At 49.1% G+C, this 18,824-nt stretch overlaps 1 protein-coding gene across 3 annotated transcripts in view; it reads left to right on the top strand.

The window, feature by feature from the left end:
• Positions 1 to 18,824, top strand: part of SMOC1 (SPARC related modular calcium binding 1) — a 150,328-nt gene that overhangs the window by 83,210 nt on the left and 48,294 nt on the right. For all 3 annotated transcript variants that reach the window (XM_044229507.1, XM_044229506.1, XM_044229505.1), the window contains exons 4-5: positions 11,634 to 11,733; positions 13,821 to 13,868. In XM_044229507.1, coding sequence (XP_044085442.1) covers positions 11,634 to 11,733; positions 13,821 to 13,868 — 148 coding nt within the window. The remainder of the gene's footprint in view (positions 1 to 11,633; positions 11,734 to 13,820; positions 13,869 to 18,824) is intronic.

Here is an 18,824-nt window from a genome sequence, read left to right as displayed (position 1 = left end):
CCAGTCTCGGCTCAGGTCTTGACTGCAGGATCGTGAGTTCAAGCCCCTCGTTGGGCTCCATGCTGGGTGCGGAGCCTACCTAAAAAAAAAAAATAAGAGCTTTAGTGAATGTAATCCACATTCCATGACATTTATTCTTTCAAGTGTGTAATTCAGTGGCTTTTAACATTCACAGAGTGGTGTGCAGCTGTCTTCATGGTCTCGTACCAGAGCATTTTCGTCAAATCCTGTGGCCGATCATCGGCCATCCTGTGAAAGTGAATTTTTAGTTTTGTGGATGATGGCAGGGACAGGGCCTGCTCCTTCCAGGTGCAGGAAGGACTTGTCTAGCAAGGGGTTCATCTATGCTCTTGTACAAAGTGAGGGCAACCACTCTCCTCTTTTCAGCGAGAGAACTGGTCCCCCCCCCCGCCGAGTCACCTGTCCCATGCAGAGGAATGCAAGACGGTGTGGGTGGATGGAGCCTGTTTTATGCTCAAACACTGTATCCATTAAGTTCTATGGCGACCTGACAGCCCAGCCACTGCTCTGTCCTGCTCTTTGATGCTGAGTGGTCACAGAGCATCCTCTCCCAGATTGGCCAACATCCCTTGCTTTGCAAGCTAAGCATGCAACTCAGGCCTGCAGCGGTGACTTCAGGAAACAGTTCTAGAGTGTGAAGGGGGAGAGGAGGAAAAGCTAAAAAGGAACATCCAGACAAGCTTCTTAGCTCCAGCCCAGGCACTGAAAAAGAGAACAGCAGAGAGGGTGATTGAAGCCCACCACCTCTGAGCCTCCCTGTCCCCATGGGCTGTAGGAAGGCTGGAGAAGCAGGCCTCCGTCCTTCCCTCCCTCCCAAGTACACCCCCCTGCAGCAGCAGCACACACTGCCCAGAGCTGGCACCTTTCATTTCCATGATAGACAAAAGTAGGGACAGACTTACCAGGGGCCGTGGGGAGTTCGGACACCCAGCTGAGAGCACCCAGACCCTGCATTCTTGCCCAGGAGCCAGACATGTTTGATTTACAGGTGGAAGAACCAGCAGATGGGATGGGGGTGCAGGGAGGAGATGACCAGGGGAATACAGAGAACCATCTTCCAACCTTTGTGGATGACAATAGCTTTTTACTGAATAGTCCCAGGGAGCTGACTCAGGATCACTGAGAAAACTGTATAGTGACTCAGATTCTGACTCAGAACAGGGAAAGCTTTTTACAAGTAGAGCAATCCACAGATGGAATGTCTGACTCAGAGAGAGCTTACCTTCCCATCCTGGGAACTGAACTGGCATCCAGCAGTGCTGCTGCTCGGGAGAGGAGGGAGTGCTCCTGCCCTGGGAGGGAGGTTCACTCAATGGCCTTTGGGAGGTGACCTCCACACTTTTTTTTGGATTTTACAAGACTGTAGCTAACGTTCAGTTGGGTGGGGAGGCACAAGTCGGTGTGCACCACACACTTAGGAAACTTCCAGGCTCAGCCGTTCATGTACATGCACTTAGGACTTCTGCTGTGCTCCTGTGGTCGCACACGACATGCCAGGAGGTGACACGGCAGATCAGTTAGCTAAGTGATTCTGCAAAATTAAAGGAGTAGGATTTTTTTTTCCCCATCAAAGTAGGGAAAGGCAATAAATAAGAACACAGGAGGGAGGTATATGAAGGTGGAAAAGTCTCATTAAACGTGAAGTCCACTGGAGAAACAAGAAAGAGCGCCCACTCCTGTAGACCATCCCTGTCCCTCCCTAGCTTCTCCCCTGGCCAGACTTGCCCAGTTCTGCTCTGAATACAGCTCCTACCCACAAGCAGCTTTATTACCGGGTCCCTTTTTTTAAAAAACAAAAAAAGTATATTTGATTCAACTGTACTAAAATTAAAAAAGAAAAAAAGCATATTTGATATTGCACCCCCCCAACCCCAAAAGGAAATAAAAGCGAGTAAACAAGAAGTGCTCTATTTGCTACTTACAAAGCCTGGGCCATTCTAGGCATCAGACAGAGGGAATGGGGTTAAGGAAAGAAGGTCCTCTGGGTCCCTGAGATTCCTTATGTGTGTGTTGAGAGGATGGTGTTTATATTTTTTGAAAAAATACAAAAAAATATTCATCAGATACTTGGAAGCGTGGTCCTAACTGATCATTAGGGTCCAGTTAGTAGATTCTCACTGTACTCCTGGGTAGCAGACGTTCAACTTAGAGCAAGGTGTAGAATCACAGAGCTTTTGGGTAAAAGGAGACCTCAGAGGTATCTAGTTCATCTTCCCCTTCCGCTCCCTACCCTGTCTCAATCGAGGGCTCAGGACCCAGTCATCTACCTTCTTCTTGATTGCCACCAGGGACAGGAAGCTTATCACCACCAAAGACAACAGACATAATGTATTTCAGGACAGTTTATTAGGAAAGTCCTTCTCTACCTTGACTGGAGAGCTGTCACTGGCAACAGATGAGCCCCGTCCCAGCTATGGGACTTACTGAATCCACAGAAATCTCACATTCCTCAGGAAAGTCTGAAGATAGACATCATTATGTCCCTGTGAAATTCTCTCTTTTAGCCAACAAATCATTCCTTTTTGCCCTGGCAAAAATCCTTATTTCTATCAGTCATTCCCATATCATAGGAATTTATGTCTCTTTTCCCCCTGAATTCAATTTGCCAAGTTGTTTCTTACAAAGTCTTTCCCAAAACTGGGGTGTGGTCATAAACAGCCTAGGAAAGAGAAATTCTGGTTCTCTTTCTGAATTCACCTCTTCTAACAAATATCATGCCTGCAGCTCCATTACACCATCAACACATAAAAATGTGTCAACAAAGACTTTCAAATTGAGGAGGATATTTCATATTTGAAGTTGTAAGATCACCTTCCTTTCCTGCATCTCCTCCATTAAACTCTAGAGGTTGAGGTAAATATTCTAAAAGGAAAGGCCCTCATTCCCCAACATGCAAGCTTCCCTAACCTGGCAGAAGACAAGAGACAAGGTCTATAGCCAATAAGAAAATGGCACTCTGAAGTGATGACCTCCATCTTGCCTGCCAAGGAAAGGGGAAAGGACAAGTTCAGCTTGTGCGGAGTGCATATGCAACAGCCCACAACATTTTAGATGCTTTATCTATCTCGTCTCATTTTGTCTTCTCAGTAACCTTTAAGGTGGGTGCCGGTAGCTCAGTATCCCAGACAGTTCAGAGAGGTTAAGTGACTTGGCCAAAGTCACACAGCTTATGGCAGAGATTGGTATTCAGACCCCTGTCATTTTGACTCCAAAGCTGTGTTTTTCCTTCTGCATCTTGTTGCTTCTGAGCCAAACCTGACTAAAGATGAGGGGGCCGTTTGCGGGATAAGCTTTCCTAAACCGAGGGGAAAAAACAGCTCCTGCTAGCCAAAGCAAAAGAATTACACTATCCTTTCCCTCTTCCCCCTTTCTTTTTACCACAAGCAAACTCTTTCCCATGTGTAAAATCACCCAGACGATTTAATGCTGCAGTCACTAGACCCATGAATCAGAAGACCGCGGATGTCATCAAAACAACAGGAACATAAAAACTTGGGAGGGAAGTATGGTCATAGGCTCCTTGTTCCCAAATTTTCACCTGGAAAAGGACTTGTTTCTTGAGGAGCTCATGGTAAATGCCAGAAAGGGCGGTTTGGTGGAAGTTTCCTTTAAAGCAGTGGCTCTTGAACTATGGGGTTCCTGCAGCAACAGCACCTGGGAACTTGTTTGAAATGCAGATTCTCCAACTGATCCCAGACCCAAGGAATCCCGAAACTGTACGTGTGGGGAGCACACCCGATAAAGCACGTTCTCCGGCAGCTTCAGATGGAGAGAGATGTTCTAGGGCAACAAGCGGCTGTCTCAGATGGCCCGAGGCCAAATCATTCTTCCAGCGAGCGAGGGCCTATGGCACCCTTGGAGGCACACAGTTTCTCCAAGGTCCCGTAGAGAATGCGGACAAAGGGAAAGTGGGGCTGCCGGAAATACTGCCCCGAAACAAAGTTATCAGTTGGACCAATAGCAAGATGCTGAACTCTCACTGAGCATTAACTTAATCCAGAGTACCTGCTAACTGATCTGGGGCAACTGGCAGATAAGAGAGAAAAAAAAGTCTCTTACTCCCACTGCCAAAAGAGAGTCAGACAAATATCCGCATGCCTTCTGCTTCGTAGTTTCCCTTTTTCCCACTGGGAAGTGTTCGTGTGCATGATAGGAGTTATTTCATGACAGGTTTGGGGGTTGCTACAAAGAAGGCTGCATCAAGCCCGACCCTTTGCATATGACTCACGTTTTCTATTTTACAAAAGAGGCACAAAGAAAAGAGAGGAGGGAGAAGAAACCACGGGGTGAGAAGGTGCTGTGCTTTGGAGGGGATCCAGTTGTTCGTGAAGGTCCGAGGCTACTCAAGATGGATTTCGTTAACAGATACAGAGCTTGAGAAAGTGTTACAAAAAGGCGGTGGGGTTTGCCAGAGGGAAAATATTTCAGGAAGATTGAGCTAAAATGAGAACCCGATCTGGGGCTGTAAGAAGGACAGACTGGGAAAAGCAAGGAAACGCAGCAAAGCCTTGTAGCTCGTTACATTGTCTTTTTCTAAAAGCACGTTTCAGAGACCACCAGTCCCACGAAATGCTCCCCACACAAAATTAAGGGACGGTCCCCCTGTTAAATAAGTTCAGGAGTTGCTGCAAACACTATCTTCCTCTTTGATCTAAATCATGATCTGACTTCTCAGAGTCTTAAGTCAGATAATCAAGAAATCTTTCAATTTTATTTAACCCAATGTTTCCAAAGTTATTTGGCTAGAGAACTTCACCCCCAGTAATTCTTGGTCACACCTTCTGGAACACCTGCGGTCTTCACAAGCATCTCAGTGTGGCAGGAGTTAGAAGCAGGAGAGACTGGCCTAGGGCATCTGGGGGCCCTTGGCAGCAAGGAGAGCAAATGCCTAACAACAGAGGAGCTACTCTGGGATGTGGGGTCCCGCACAGAAGCCCCCCAGGAACAGCCAGAGGAAAGCAGGCCAGCCAGGGGCCACAGTGGAGGCCCCCCCAATACTGTCACCTGAACCACACCGGAAGCATCCTCTCATCAAGCTGGAACAAGAGACTTTTCCAGCCGCCTCCTTGATTTGAGTATTTATCCCATTTCCATCTTTACCCCTCCCTTCATCCCCCCCAAAAGAGTTCCATATGCCAGAGAGTTACAAGGCACAAAGAGACCCTGTCAGTTCCCTCAAATGCCAGCACAAGGGGCCATGCCTTTCTCCTTCTCCCTTTCAGTTCTGGGGGACATCCAGCTGCCAGAACTCAGGCTGTGTCCGAGGACTCAGACTCGGACTTGTTTCCTCCTTTGTGAAATGTTTGCATTAGACTAGTGATCATTACGGTTTGTTTTTTCTTTTTTCCCCAGCTCTGTCAATTCTGAAATTTTATGGCAGTTTGAATCCAGGGATCCAGATTCTTCTTCTTTTTTTTTTTTTCTTCTTTGGAAGTTTTTTTATTTTATTTTTTTATTTGAGAAAGAGAGAGAGAACAAGCGGGGGTGGGTGGAGGGGAGGGGGGCCGAGGGAGAGGGAGAAGCAGACTCCCCGCTGAGCAGGGAGCCTGATGCAGGGCTCGATCCCAGGACGCTGGGATCATGACCTGAGCCAAACCCAGATGCTTAACCAACTGAGACATCCAGGTGCCCCAAGGATCCAAATTCTCAAGCTGTTAAGAACTAGCTGTGACATTTAAACACATAACCTCTGCTCCGTGTGCCTGTCCTATAAAGGACTTGCATACAGCATGACTTGGATGGTCTGGTGGGATCATCGGTGGTGAGTGAAAAGCCGCTGTGAAGTAGAAGAGGTGTTTTCCATTTGGGGCATGGAAGCAGTGGGGGGCAGTTGTCTATATGCGCTGTCTGGGAGTCTCCTTTGTTTTTCTCATGTCAGTCCTTGCCTTCAGTTCCTGGTCTGCTTTATCCTGGGAGCCGGCGTTTGCTCTGCTCCCCACACTCACGAGTTACTCACTGTGTTTGTTGAGCGTGCTAGCCTCCCACATTCTTCCAGATGTCTGGGAGTTGGGCTAATGTTGAACAGGCTTAAAGTAATTTCCCATTTGTCTTAATTTGGACAGAGGTTGACCTGAAATATACCATTGGGCTGTTGATGCAAAGGGCTTCTTGCCAAAAATATTTAAGTGTATGAGTCAGAGATGAAACGTGCTTACCTAAAAACACACTGTTTTAAAGTACGTTTAAGTGATTTTTCTACCCGGATGGTCTCCCCTCTGATGCAAGTGGGGTGTTAAAGTCCCCTACTATTATTAAGTTACTATCAATTTCTCTCTTTATGTTTGTCAGTATTTGCTTTATGTGTTTAGATGCTCCAATGGTGGGTGCATAGATATTTGCAATTTTTATATCTTCTTGTTGGGTTGATCCCTTTATCATTATGTAATGTCTTTCTTTGTCTCTCATTATAGTCTTTGTTTTACAGTCTGTTCTGTGTTGCTACCCTGGCTTCTTTTTTCACTTCCGTTTGCATAGTAAATATCTTTTCATCCCCTCACTTTCAGTCCGTTTGTATCTTTAGGTCTGAGATAAGTCTCTTTGTAGGCGGCATTTAGATGGGTTTTGGTTTTTTAATCCGTTCTGCCAGCCTATGTCTTTTGATTGGAGCATTTAGGCCATTTACATTTAAAGTAATCATTGAGGGGTGCCTGGGTGGCTCAGTGGGCTAAAGCCTCTGCCTTTGGCTCAGGTCATGATCTCAGGGTCCTGGGATTGAGCCCCACATCGGGCTCTCTACTCAGCGGGGAGCCTGCTTCTCCGCTTCTCTCTGCCTGCCTCTCTGCCTACTTGTTATCTCTGTCTGCCAAATAAATAAATAAAATCTTAAAAAAAAAATAAAATAAATAAAATAATTATTGATATGTATGGATTTATTGACATGTAATTAATAGTTTTCTCATTGTATTGTTGTTCTTCTCTGTTCTTTTCTCTCTTTGTTCTCTTTCTTTATGATGGTTGAGTTCCTGTAGTGTTATGTTTGGCTTTTTTTCTCTTTCGTGTGTGTGTGTGTGTGTGTGTGTATCAATCCCAGGTTTTGGATTTATGGTCACTGTGAGGTTCACATACAACGTCTCGGTGTATAAAAGCCCATATTAGGGGTGCCTGGGTGGCTCAGTGGGTTAAAGCCTCTGCCTTCTGCTCGGGTCATGATCCCAGGATCCTGGGATCGAACCCCACATTGGGCTCTCTGCTCCGCAGAGGGCCTGCTTCCTCCTCTCTCTCTGCCTGCCTCTCTGCCTACTTGGGATCTCTCTCTGTCAAATGAATAAATTAAAAAAAAATCTTAAAAAAAAAGCCTATATTAAGTATGCCAGTCATATTCAACAGTATAGTTAAGCAATGAGTAATTTCACTTAGGTTGATATATAAACACTTTTGTCTCTGAAGGAAGACCCATCAGTTGACATTTCAGCTTTCCCAACATGCTCCAGATAGAATAGGAGCAAACTCCATGGTTTGTATCCATACCCTTGGGCCTGGATCAGCCCTGAGCTTTGACAGCTGCACAGTGAGATCCTAGAAATTGCTAATTACCTTTGCAATTCCTCATGGCCCATAACTTTCCCATTAAATACGAAAGTTGATTAATTTGAGGCTGATATTGCGGGAGGTAGAACAAAAGGGATTACTTATTAATTTAAAATGTTAAATAAGTTGTCAAGGTAGGAAACCAAACTTGGTAGAATTTCCATTTTGATTATGTGTATGTAAACCATCAATTCTATAGAATTTATAGCCTGACTGCTTTTCTGTAAGAAGCCTTACTTCTCTCCTCTGAGAGTAATTGAACTACTTCTGTATGAAAACAAAATTTCCCTTCTCCCACTAACTTTTTCAAACTGTTTGCTGAACTTAGACTACCCCCTTCCCCTGGGACTGGTCAGAATAGTATGTTCTTTGGTTTCCATCAGGGAATCTGACTGTGCCCTTCTTGAGTGTACAGATAGGTTGCTGAAAAATAACATGATAATAAAAATAAATAGCTAAGCTTAACTGGGCACTTACTGTGTGAGTTCAGTGCTTTATTTACATTATCTAATTTAATCCTCTCAACAACTGAGTGAGATAAGTATAATTATCTCCTGTTATTTTTCTAAAGATGTTATTTATTTTTAAAGAGATATAGAGAGCTCGAACTGAGGGAGGGGCAGAGGCAGAGGGAGAGAGAGAATCTCAAGCAGACTCCACACTGAGCACAGAGCCTGATGTAGGGCTTGATCTCACGACCCTGAGATCATGACCTGAGCCAAAACCAAGAATTGGATGCTTAATTGGTTGAGCCCCCCAGGCGCCCCATAATTATCTCCAGTTTTTAAGTAGGCAGGGGCAGTCTGAGGCTTGGTTTGATTAAGAACGTTTCCAAGGCTGCAGAGGGTTGAAAGGTAAGTGGTAACTTAACTACAGTGGTAGAACTAGTTAGTTAAGTGGGCTGCAGTCTGACTCCATGACCCTTGCTTTCTTTCTCCACCTAACTTCTTTTTCCTTTAGAAGAGGTCTTGGAAACTGCCCCCCAAAAAGCTTACAAACAACCTCTTGGTCGAGAATCATGGGCAAATAACATGGGGCTCCTTTGGCAAAGGGAAGTGCTTGCTGGTCATCTGCTGGGTTCCTGTAGCCTGAGACCTTACCTGGGTCCTCTGTGAGCCCATTACTACATGGCATGGCAATCATTCCTCCAATCAATTCTATTTCTCTAGGATTTGGAAGCACCTCCCAGCAGAGGATTTTGTAATCTGGAGTCTATTCCTTGGAGCCTGGTCCGAAAATGCTGAGAGCCCTGGGGAAAATGGGGCTGTGTTTTGGCCTGTGGGCCCGGCTGGGGGCTGGGAGGCAGCGTCCACATGCCTGTAGGGATACAATGGGCACACTCAGTGAGCTTGTGGCCCCAGGGACCTGCTTAGCCCAGAGGTCAGATTATAGCCCCTGAAACAAAGCGTTGGGTTTAGCCTCGTACTCGTGCATTTAATTCACTCTTCAGTAGCTTTGGCTGGGACTCTGTGTGCCTGGGTGGAGGAGGCTTTTGTCCAGCCGTTCCCGCAGCCTGTGTGACCGCAGCACCCAGCCCCAGCAGGCAGCACTGGGCCAGAGGACTGCGCCAGTGTTGGACTTTGGGGGGGGTAGAGTCCTCACGAAGAGGGAAGCTAGCTCTGGCCACGGGAGCCAAGGGGCCTGGGAGTGAGTCAGTGTGGCCGCCCAGCCCTGGGGACTGGTTTCCCCACAGGTGATTACTGGCTGGGGAGGAGAAAGCAGCCAGCCAGGCCCCATTAAAATCTGCCGCTGGCGAGGAATCATCTAGCAACTATCCCCTGCAGGGCTGACGAAATCTGAAGGGGGAAACTCCCAAGTTTCCAGGAGCGTTTCCCACCCAAAGCTCTGGAGGTTACCAGGGAAGCTCTGGCCCGGAAGGGGGCCGGCTTGCCAGGTGTCTGTGACACAGCTGGAAGCAATCATCACCGTGGTCACCTTGTACCCAGCCCTCTCCCGTGCCAGGCACTGGACTCACCCTGTCTGTTTCCCTTGCCAGGGCCCTCCAGGTTTGGCGGTGTTCTCCCCATTTTATAGATGGGGCTCAGAGAGCTAAGTAACATGCCTAATTTGTAACTGGCTGGATCCGGATTCAAACCCAGGTCTGTCTGGGTTTCTTCCATTCTGTCATTAGGCTTTCTCAGAAGGTAGCGCTGACTCAACCCAAGATACTGATCTTGGGTGAGCATCTGTGGCAGCAACCATAGCCATCGGGTTTACAGATGTCTCCATGAGATGAAGTGGGACAAAAATATGGTACTGGAACAAGGGCATTGAATGTAGTTTCTTTACATGGAGCAGTGGAGGTAAATGCCTCGTTTATACCCAGTCATCATATTGGTAAGATGCCCCCATCTTGTTCTTGTCCTGATTTCTATGGGTAGGTCTGTAGTACAACACCTTGTCTTGGGGAAAACTATAGCTTCTGGTACCCATAGAAGAGCAGAAGCCATTGTGGAGCTTTTCTGCCTTTCCGATAATTTCTGGATTTCACCCAGACCATCAGATCTCTCTTGCCTTACCCCTATATACTTTACTAGCCAGTTTGTATGCTGTTACTGTCTATCCTTGATTCCAAAATGTCCTTGATCCCAAGAAGCACTTTTTTCCCACATGTTAATGTCTTTGCACTGGCACCCATCCTGTCATTGAGGTCCGTGTTTAATGTGGTGGGGCTGTTTAAATGGATGCTACATTTTTAGAATTGATGGGGACCAAGAATTGAGAAAATATGATAATGAAGCACTTATTTAACTCATCAAATGCCTACAGTAAATGTCAGGCATTCTGCTAGATGCTTAGGAGGTAGAAAATAACCAGCATGCAGTCCCTTGCCTTAAGAATGTCACAGTCTTGGTGGGGGAGATAAGGGCTCTGAATTTAGAGAGCCAGGGTATGTGGAGGGTCAGGAGAAGAGAAGGGCGGGGAGGCTGGGATTGCTTTGCAGAGAAAGTGTATCACAAAGTGGATGGGAACACAAAGGGACAAGGAGGGGGTTGGGGATGTGTTGGGGAATGGTATCCCGGACTACTGGATATTTGGAGCAAACAAATGTTCAGAATCATAAAATCCTAGGATGTATTTGCAGGCTTGGAAAGGTTCAGTGTGGTTCCACTGGAGGGTTTATGTGAAGACATGGGTGTAAAATGAGGCTGTGAGGGTGGGCAGGGGGCAGATCATGGGGGATTGAGCTCCACATACAGGAGCTTAATCTCTATCCTAATCCAGGGGCAAATCATGGAGGGGTTTTCAGCAGGGAAGTGATGCCTTGCTCCGCGTTGCAAAATGGGTGGGAAAGAGGGGCGCTGGGGTGAGAGGAGGTGAACAGAGTGATAGCTGTTGGGAGAGAGAGAATAGTTACCCAAATGAAGCAAAAGCCTCATTTTTATTTACTATTCCCAGATGGGGTGGACCCAAGTATGGAGGCTTGAGGATGATCACACCGAGGGGCAGCAGGGCATCTCAAACTAGAAGCTGCAGAGTCAAGTGACGTTGTTCTTACCTTAACCCTGTCGTCTCGTGGACAACTGCTAGTGTGTGCCCTGGTCTCGCGAGAGCCACTGAGCAGTAGGCAGGCCGACTGTCTGACCAGATGTTGGGAGAAGCTAGAAGAAGAAGAGCCCACTACTTGCACTGTTTGTTAAGGAAGGGTCATTTCAGCCCCCCATGGTGACATTCCAACTTACACTTGCCAGATTAGTTCACCAAACCAAATTTATTACAGATGGATGGGAGTGTATATGCCAATGCTTGGTGGGGGGGGGCGATGTTCAGATCTTGGTGAGAACCCTCACAGGAAAGACAAAGTGGACCTGTCGATAGGATATAAGATGCTCAGCATTAAAAGTCATAAGGAAGACGTGTAGGTAGGTTGCTGTGGTTGGGCCTGGGGGCTCCCACAGAAGACGCATATCCATGTTGTCGACTGACCGAGCCACCTGCAGGAGGTAGTTGGGACAGGTGTTGGGTGAGAGTTAGAAGGGGCTCCTTCGCCATGGTGGCAAGGCTTTGGAAGGGGTGGGAGCTGACTGTTGATATGGTGACCCACGACTTATGGTTCTCTTCCCCCTCCCTGCTTCCCTGAACAGGTGCAGTGCCATACTTACACGGGGTACTGCTGGTGTGTCACCGCAGATGGGAAGCCCATCAGTGGCTCTTCTGTGCAGAATAAAACTCCTGTATGTTCAGGTACCGTAGGGAGGGGCGGGAAGAAAGAAAAGAGTTGGAGAGAGACCCCTCTGCTGGTCTCCTGCATCTCGTGGGGGAATCTTGGAAACATGGTGGAAAGATGGCGGGTGGTTATGAGCCCTCTTCCAGGTCAGAGAGCATTCCACGCTGACACACCTGCTCTTTAGTCAGCCGGGCGACAGGCTCAGTATATGCCTATGGGTATATATTTCTTTGTTTTGAGTTGAGGTTTCTGGTTCGATGCTCTCTTCCCAAGCTTCAGCTGGAATTCCTAGAGAATGGCATCTAAGCTTTCAGCTGGGACGCTCTGGCTGCTAGCGGTCTTGGGAGCACTTTGTTGAGACAGATTTTTAAAACTGAATGGGAGTTCGGCATCAAAGACTAGAGGATCAACAAGTGATGTCCGTCACGGGCACACGAGGAGGACGTGGTGGCCTGGGTGCCATATATTTGCTTCTCCTCCCCCCAACAACGTAATGTAGAGGAATGGAAACTTTCATCCCAGTGGCCCTCCAAGCTGGCTGTTAGCAGCTGTGCCCGGGGAATTAAAAAGAGCCCAGGTGTCGAGGCTCCCCGGAACAGTTGGATCCAGCGGGTCTGCGAAGCTTCTGAGGTGGTTTTGATAACTGGACGAGGGAGGGGATCATTGCTTCATAGCGACCCACTACACTAGTCCACTGAGACATTAAGTCCTTTCTCTTGACGACTCTACGAGCATAGAGAAATTCTGCTCTTAGGTCAACCCACAGGATCATGGATTTTGGATTTACACAAGCCCCAGACTTCCTACTTCCATTCAGATGGTAAGGGACTTGGGGGTCCCTTCCTTAATTCACGGTGTGGCTCAGCCCTCACTCAAGAAAGCCCATCCAGCCACCAGCCATATTTTTTCGTATCTGTGTGTTATGAGGTTTTATTTATTTACTTATCTTTAATTTTTAAGCGCAAGCAAATAAAGCATTGTTCTAAAGCCTATGGGAAATGCCAAGGGCCAACAGCCCTGCTATCCTAACATTTTTCTTTTTTCACAAGCTTTATTCATTTTTCTACCGGCCCTGCTATATAAGGGAATGGTAAGAAAGGCAGTAAGCATCTACATTAGGAAACCAAGATTTGCAGGCCAAAATGGAAAGTTTACTTTATTTGTGGTTTACGTGGAAACTGGAAACCTTAATTGGGGTTGGTGTGGGGAGAAGCAGGAATGAGCCCTCCTTGCAAATGTCCTGGAAAGTTTCATGTAAAGCAAACAAATGCACTAGAAACAAGCCATGCAGAGTAATATAATTGAATTCTCACAAAACTAATATATGGAGAAAGAGATATGGTACAGAATGAGAAAAGAGGGAATCCTCTTTTTTTTTCTCTTCGTGGCCAGACCTCCGCAGATGTCCTTACGTGGGTGTGCTGACTCTGGCCTGCATATGTGGGCTTCAGGGAGAAGACAGGTGCCACAGGGCCCGGACCGCAGAATGGGTGCACGCGGCGTCCTCGCAGACGCAGGGCAAAGCCACACACACACACTGTACCCTCTTTGAGGAATAGGCTGCGTCTAGAAAATTGTTTCCATGCCTCAGACTATTTTGGCCCACTCAATACAATTGGGCCGACAATTTTCTACTTAACGCAGATGGAAAATCGCCGATTTCCTGCCCTAACCAGCAAGGGATGTCAATCATTGCATTTTCAGTAAGAGGGGCTTCTTTTCAGTTGGCCCTACTGACTGGATATGGCTCAGAACACGGCGGTGGTGGGATGTGGGGGAGATGGGGAGTGGAGGTGAGGGGCAGTGACTGGAACCTTCACCAAGGGGGTTCTGTGGAGGGGAAGTTTTGTAAAAATCTGGTCAGGATTATTGCCAGGAGATCATGGTTCATCTCACTGGTGCTGCGGTATCAGTGACATTGATGCGAAGCAAACACCACTGGACGTGTATGTCCCGTTCTTTGTATATAATGTCCCCAGACATGTATACAGGCCATGTATATACATAACCATATGCTTATAGCTGCAGGCTTTGCCAGCTCTTTGAAAGAAACCAACCACGATACATTCTGAATGTCTGTGTTTCTGTTTCCCTTTTACCCAAGGTTCAGTCACCGACAAGCCCTTGAGCCAGGGTAACTCAGGAAGGAAAGGTGAGTAGAGTTTTACGCTCTATCCAAATGTTTGCTTCTAAAGCCAGTCCAAGAAGAGTTCTAGACAAGATGGAAGGAGCCTGGGTGTAGGCTAAAAGTCCCCCCACAGAAAATCTCCATTCCTATTCTAGGTTTCTTCCTAGAAGGACTGGGAGAAGGTAAGTAAGGCTCATACGGTGGTGGGGGTCCACGCTTCCAGAATTTCTGAGGGAGGTGAGTGAGCGCAGCATACAGAGCTGGCAGGGACCCTGAGAATCTTGGTTCCTGGGCCATTCAGGCAGTCAGCTACCAGGTAGGCAGCAGGCAACCGAAAAGGACACAAAGGCAGTCATGTCCAAGTCTGCCCCGACCCTCTTGTTTTGGACACTGGCTTGAACATCTTTGGTCCCTCGCTGATTCTCCCTAATAACTGTTCTAGTACATCAGATTTTCTTCACTAAGAGGAAACTGGCTTCACAGGCTTGCAACCCATGGTGCTGTTGTTTTGGAATTCTTAATCATTCTGTCTTCGAACTTGTGTTCTGTGACGGAAAGCCCAGCGGGACCGGGAAGCACTCCTGTGCGCGCCCTTGTCACACCGTTGGCATATCGCTTTTGTGGTGCGGGTTATGGGGCTTCCAAAGGACGCTAAAGATTTTAATCCTTCTTTATGTAGAACAACATTAAATGGAAAAATTTAAACCACCACGACAAGTCAGGAGAGAGACCATGGAAGAAAGGATCAAACTGTGCAGTTCAGTGTCCTTCATGGCACTATTTTCCTCCTTTTTGAACAAAGGGCCTTGCATTTTGATTCTGCACCGGGCTCTACAAATTATGTGGCTAACCTCAATTAAGGCGTCTGTCTGAGTGCTGTTTAGTGGAGCAGCCAACATGAAGACTAGGTCCCTGGGCTGTGCTGACCACAATTTCCAGTGTGAGGCACACTGAGCTTCACCACCGGGATAACGGAAAGGGAAAGGGGCGGGGGGAGAGCGCGCATGCGCTCTAGTAGCTGCAGGGAACCAATACCAATGTCATTGCGTGTGCGAGCACTCCAGAGCCCCTGTTTCAGGCTCTTGGGTAAAAGCCCAGCCAGGAGACAGTAGCTGAGTTTGAGGCTTTGCACCTGTGTCTGGGTCTTGGGGACTTCATGTTCTTAAATGTCCACAAGGAGCATCAGGCCTGGGTAGGATCAGCGTGAGGTACATGGGCTTGACCTGCACCCGTGGTCGCAGGGAGACTGAGGCCGGGCCTTGGAGCCCGCCCTACATGCTTATCCCATGGGAATGGGAAGAGGAGGCAAACCCACCCTGCCCGAATGCAGGAAATGAGACTCTGGAGAAGCTGCTGGCCTGAGAGCAGGTGTTCCAAGAGGACGTGGAAATGGAGCATCAGGATCCCACTAGAAAACACGGACTAATGGACCTTCCCGCCAGCAGGAATGCAAATGGGGGTTAAAAATAAGGGACCAGATGCCTTTCCAGGTCCTTCCCAGGACAGGGAAAGGCAGCCGTGCCTGTTGGCGGCTCCCTTCTAGGTGGTAAAGTGGGAGAGGGGTGTGAATGTTTCTTCCTGCAAAGATCTGAACTCCTCAACACTGTGCATGGCGTGTGTGTCTGTCTGCAATTTATTGGAGTTGCGATGGGGAGCTGCCTTCAATTTGCCTTGTTGCAACTGAAGACTTCAGGAACATTGCCTCTGCTCTGGGGCACGAGATCACGGCGGTAGTAAAAGGCAATCGGCAATCGTGCAATATTGACAGCCCATATTTCCCTCACCAAAGGGAACTGAAGGCGTGATGCTGAATGGAGCGCCCACGCCGAGAAGGGCGAACCGTGGGGTCTGGGATCTTAAACTATACAGAGGAGTACTTCCCAGGTTGCTGTGGCTTTGCACCCTGTGGACAACAAAAGAAACAGGCCCGTAGCCATTGCGGGCTCCTGCTGATCCAGCTGGGAGAGGACAGGACACCTGATTCCTCCAGGGACGGTGCGCAGAATAAGGGCATAGAGTCTGAAGCCTCATCGCAGAGATAAGTTGCTTAGTTTCCAGAAGCTTGCCCCCCTACGCGGGATGGGCTCCTCCCTCCCAGATGGTTCTACAGAGCCTCTCTTTGGTGCAGAGGCCTGGTGGGGCACACTCGCCCCTGGAGACTTGACTTTTGCCCAGAGCCTCTCCTCCCTTCTACTTTGGAAAGGATCACCTTAGGTGCTAATCCTCTTCTCTTTGTCTGCCACGGGCAGTGCGGAGAAAAGCAGGCTCAGGCCACCTGTAGGAAGGGCCACCTGAAGCCACACCTGTCCAGGAAGCTGGAGCTGGAAGGGGGACAGGGTGCGAGAGGGCATTTGTAATATCCTGTGTCGGCCGCTGAGGTCCCTCTCTCAGCTGCCACTTAAGAATGGAATGTGCTCCGGAGGGCAGCAGGTGGGAAGACACAAAGGCCCCTTGTCTGAGCTGGTGCCCACACGTGGGGTTTCCTAGACGGGATCTCCCTAGAGCTGGGGCTCACAGCCCTGAGGCCTGCTGCGGCCCCGGCCCTCGAGCAGGGTGAGAGGCACACCCAGCGAGGACGCCCCGGGTCTGGGTGTGAGTGTGGTGGGGACCGCAGGGGCTGGTGGGGGGAGGAGCGGGCCCAGGCCTTCCTCTCCCCCACCTTCTTGCCTCGGGGAGCCCGCTCCACTGACAGGGCTCAGAAGGATCGGTTCTCCCTGCCTGCAAGGAATGAAAAGGTGTATTGTGCGCAGACGGAGGGTCTGGTTGCCAGCCAGGAATTAGGCCTGCGGAGGAGCAGAGGAGAAGGCTGAGCAGAGGAGACTGGGGGAGGAGGCTCGGAGAGATAGCCGGAGAAGGGAGGAGGGAGAGAAGCCAGGCAGTAGCAGGTCACAGGCGGCTGGCCCAGACAGGAGGCCTGGCTCAAGGCTCGGGGTCCACAGGTGTGCGGCCCGAGGGGAGACGTGGGGGAAAGAGGGAGGGAGGTGCTGTTATCTTACCCAGATGCACGTGCTCTGGGAGGGGAGGAGGGTCAGAACTTCAGACTATTTACTTAATCCCTTGGAATGTCTTTTCCTCGCTCTGTTCTTTGGGCCCCTTGTGTTTAACGGACCCCTTTATGGGAACATGTGTGGTAATTAACACGTGCAACGTAGGTCCCGGGCCATGTGTTTGAGTTTCAAATATCCATTGATCTGGGGCACTCCCATCCTGGCTCCCCTCCCCTTCTTTTCCTTTGGTCCTTGGCCTTGAAGAGAGATGCAAGGTGGGGGCTGTCTTTGGGGAGTTGGGGGGCACACGTGCCTCCACATGTGTTTTATTGATGCTTCAGAGGACGATCAGAGGAGAGGAAGAGGGCTGCCAGCAGCCCCTTGAGCTCTGCGGATCTGCTGCTAAGAACAGTAGAAGGCTGCAGAAGCTGAGGTAGAGATGGATTGGACAGCTGGGACATGGCTGGGGAGCAAAATGTGTTTTGAGATCGTGAATTTACCCCAAGTGGATTTTCCTGAGGTGCCTGTTTTTGTGGTCTTGATGAGAAAGAACGTGGATGATTTGGGGAGCGTAGGAGCAAAGTCGGGGGCGGCTCCTGGGTAGGATTGCTTGTGAGGTGCTGGAGGGGAGTTCTCAGCCTCCCGGGGAAGACCTCAGGATGTAGAACTATGAAGTGGGAGAATGGGCGGAGAGCACTTGTGAAATTCTTTCCTGGCCCTTCTCTGGGAGCTTGCTTCTTCTGAGCATCCAGGACCCTGGAGATCCCGGGCTGATGCTTCAGTAATTGGTGAGGGAAGGTTGAGGACCAGGAGGGGTTTTCTGTAGTTTGCATATTTCCTATTTGTAAGATGTCTGGGATTTAGCCATTAAAGGAAAGTGAGAGAAAAACAGAAACCTTAGCAGACTCTGCTTGCATTTTCTGCATGGACTTCTGTATTTGTTGAGCCAGTGGTGGAGAGGGGCAGAACTCCCCAAACCCAGCCCATCTTGAATCCCCCAAGAGCTGCTCTGTATCCTGTGCTCTTAAGTAAAGAGTGAGTCACAGTTATTTGTCTCGGGGTCTCTTTTTCTATCTCCATTTTTAGACTCTCTCTTAGAGCCTGGTCTACAGGTTGGTGCCAGCTTGGACGACCTGTCACTCGGGTGACGGGTTCAGCAGCATGCTTACTGAGGGCTGAGGGATGTGCTTCGGGCAGGGGTGATGGGCCGCAGGCATCCGGGACGACGGGGACAGTATGGCTTCCAGAAGCAGCCCTCCTGTGGTCAGCACACCCAAATGAAGTTCGCCTCACTGCCCTGAGCTGCACTTCTCGGGCTGTCTCAGGACCTTCTACACGTAGAGCGGCCCTCCTGCTCAAATGACTCTACCCTCTTCCCAGCGTCCCCTCTTTCCTCTCCCCCAGCACAGAGGGAGAGGCGAGCTCAGTAGCTGACCTGTTAGCGTGGTCGTCAGATGGCAACAGTCTGATTCCCTACCATCTGGGGTTGGACGTAGTGGGGGTGGGCAGCTGACGACCTCGACAGGTCCACCTCTGCTCACACTGGATTTCCCCAGGGAGGCGCAGTCATGCGAATACAGCACCTGCTGAGACAGGAGCGGGCCTAGGCAGCTCCAGACCCATGGGAGGCAGCCTTTCGCATCCGCCTGTGTGTGGCTGCTGCCTGCCAGGGCCCCGAGCCGCGCTGACCAAGCCCAGCACGTCAGGGTACCAGCTTTGCAGTGTAGACCGGTGTGCGTGGGTGTGCTCCAGCACACGTACGTGTGCCCTGTCTCCTTCCTTCCTCACTCCCCAGCTTGGCTCCCATGTGCTGAAGCCCTGCCCTCCACCCAGTCCCTATGCTGGGGTCTCTGAAAGAAAGTTATGCGTGGAGGATTCTAAATGAAGAGTTTGAATCCCATTTTCAAGGACTGGAGAGGAAAGGGGTTTTAGGGATCTGGACAAGCCTCCTAGTCGTGGATTCTTTTGAGTCCCTGGTGTTACGTGTAACCTC

This window comes from Neovison vison, chromosome 13, assembly GCF_020171115.1.
Source record: "Neovison vison isolate M4711 chromosome 13, ASM_NN_V1, whole genome shotgun sequence".
Taxonomy (NCBI): domain Eukaryota; kingdom Metazoa; phylum Chordata; class Mammalia; order Carnivora; family Mustelidae; genus Neogale; species Neogale vison.
The sequence above is the reverse complement of the archived record's forward strand: the minus strand, read 5'-3'. Positions and strand labels throughout refer to the sequence as shown.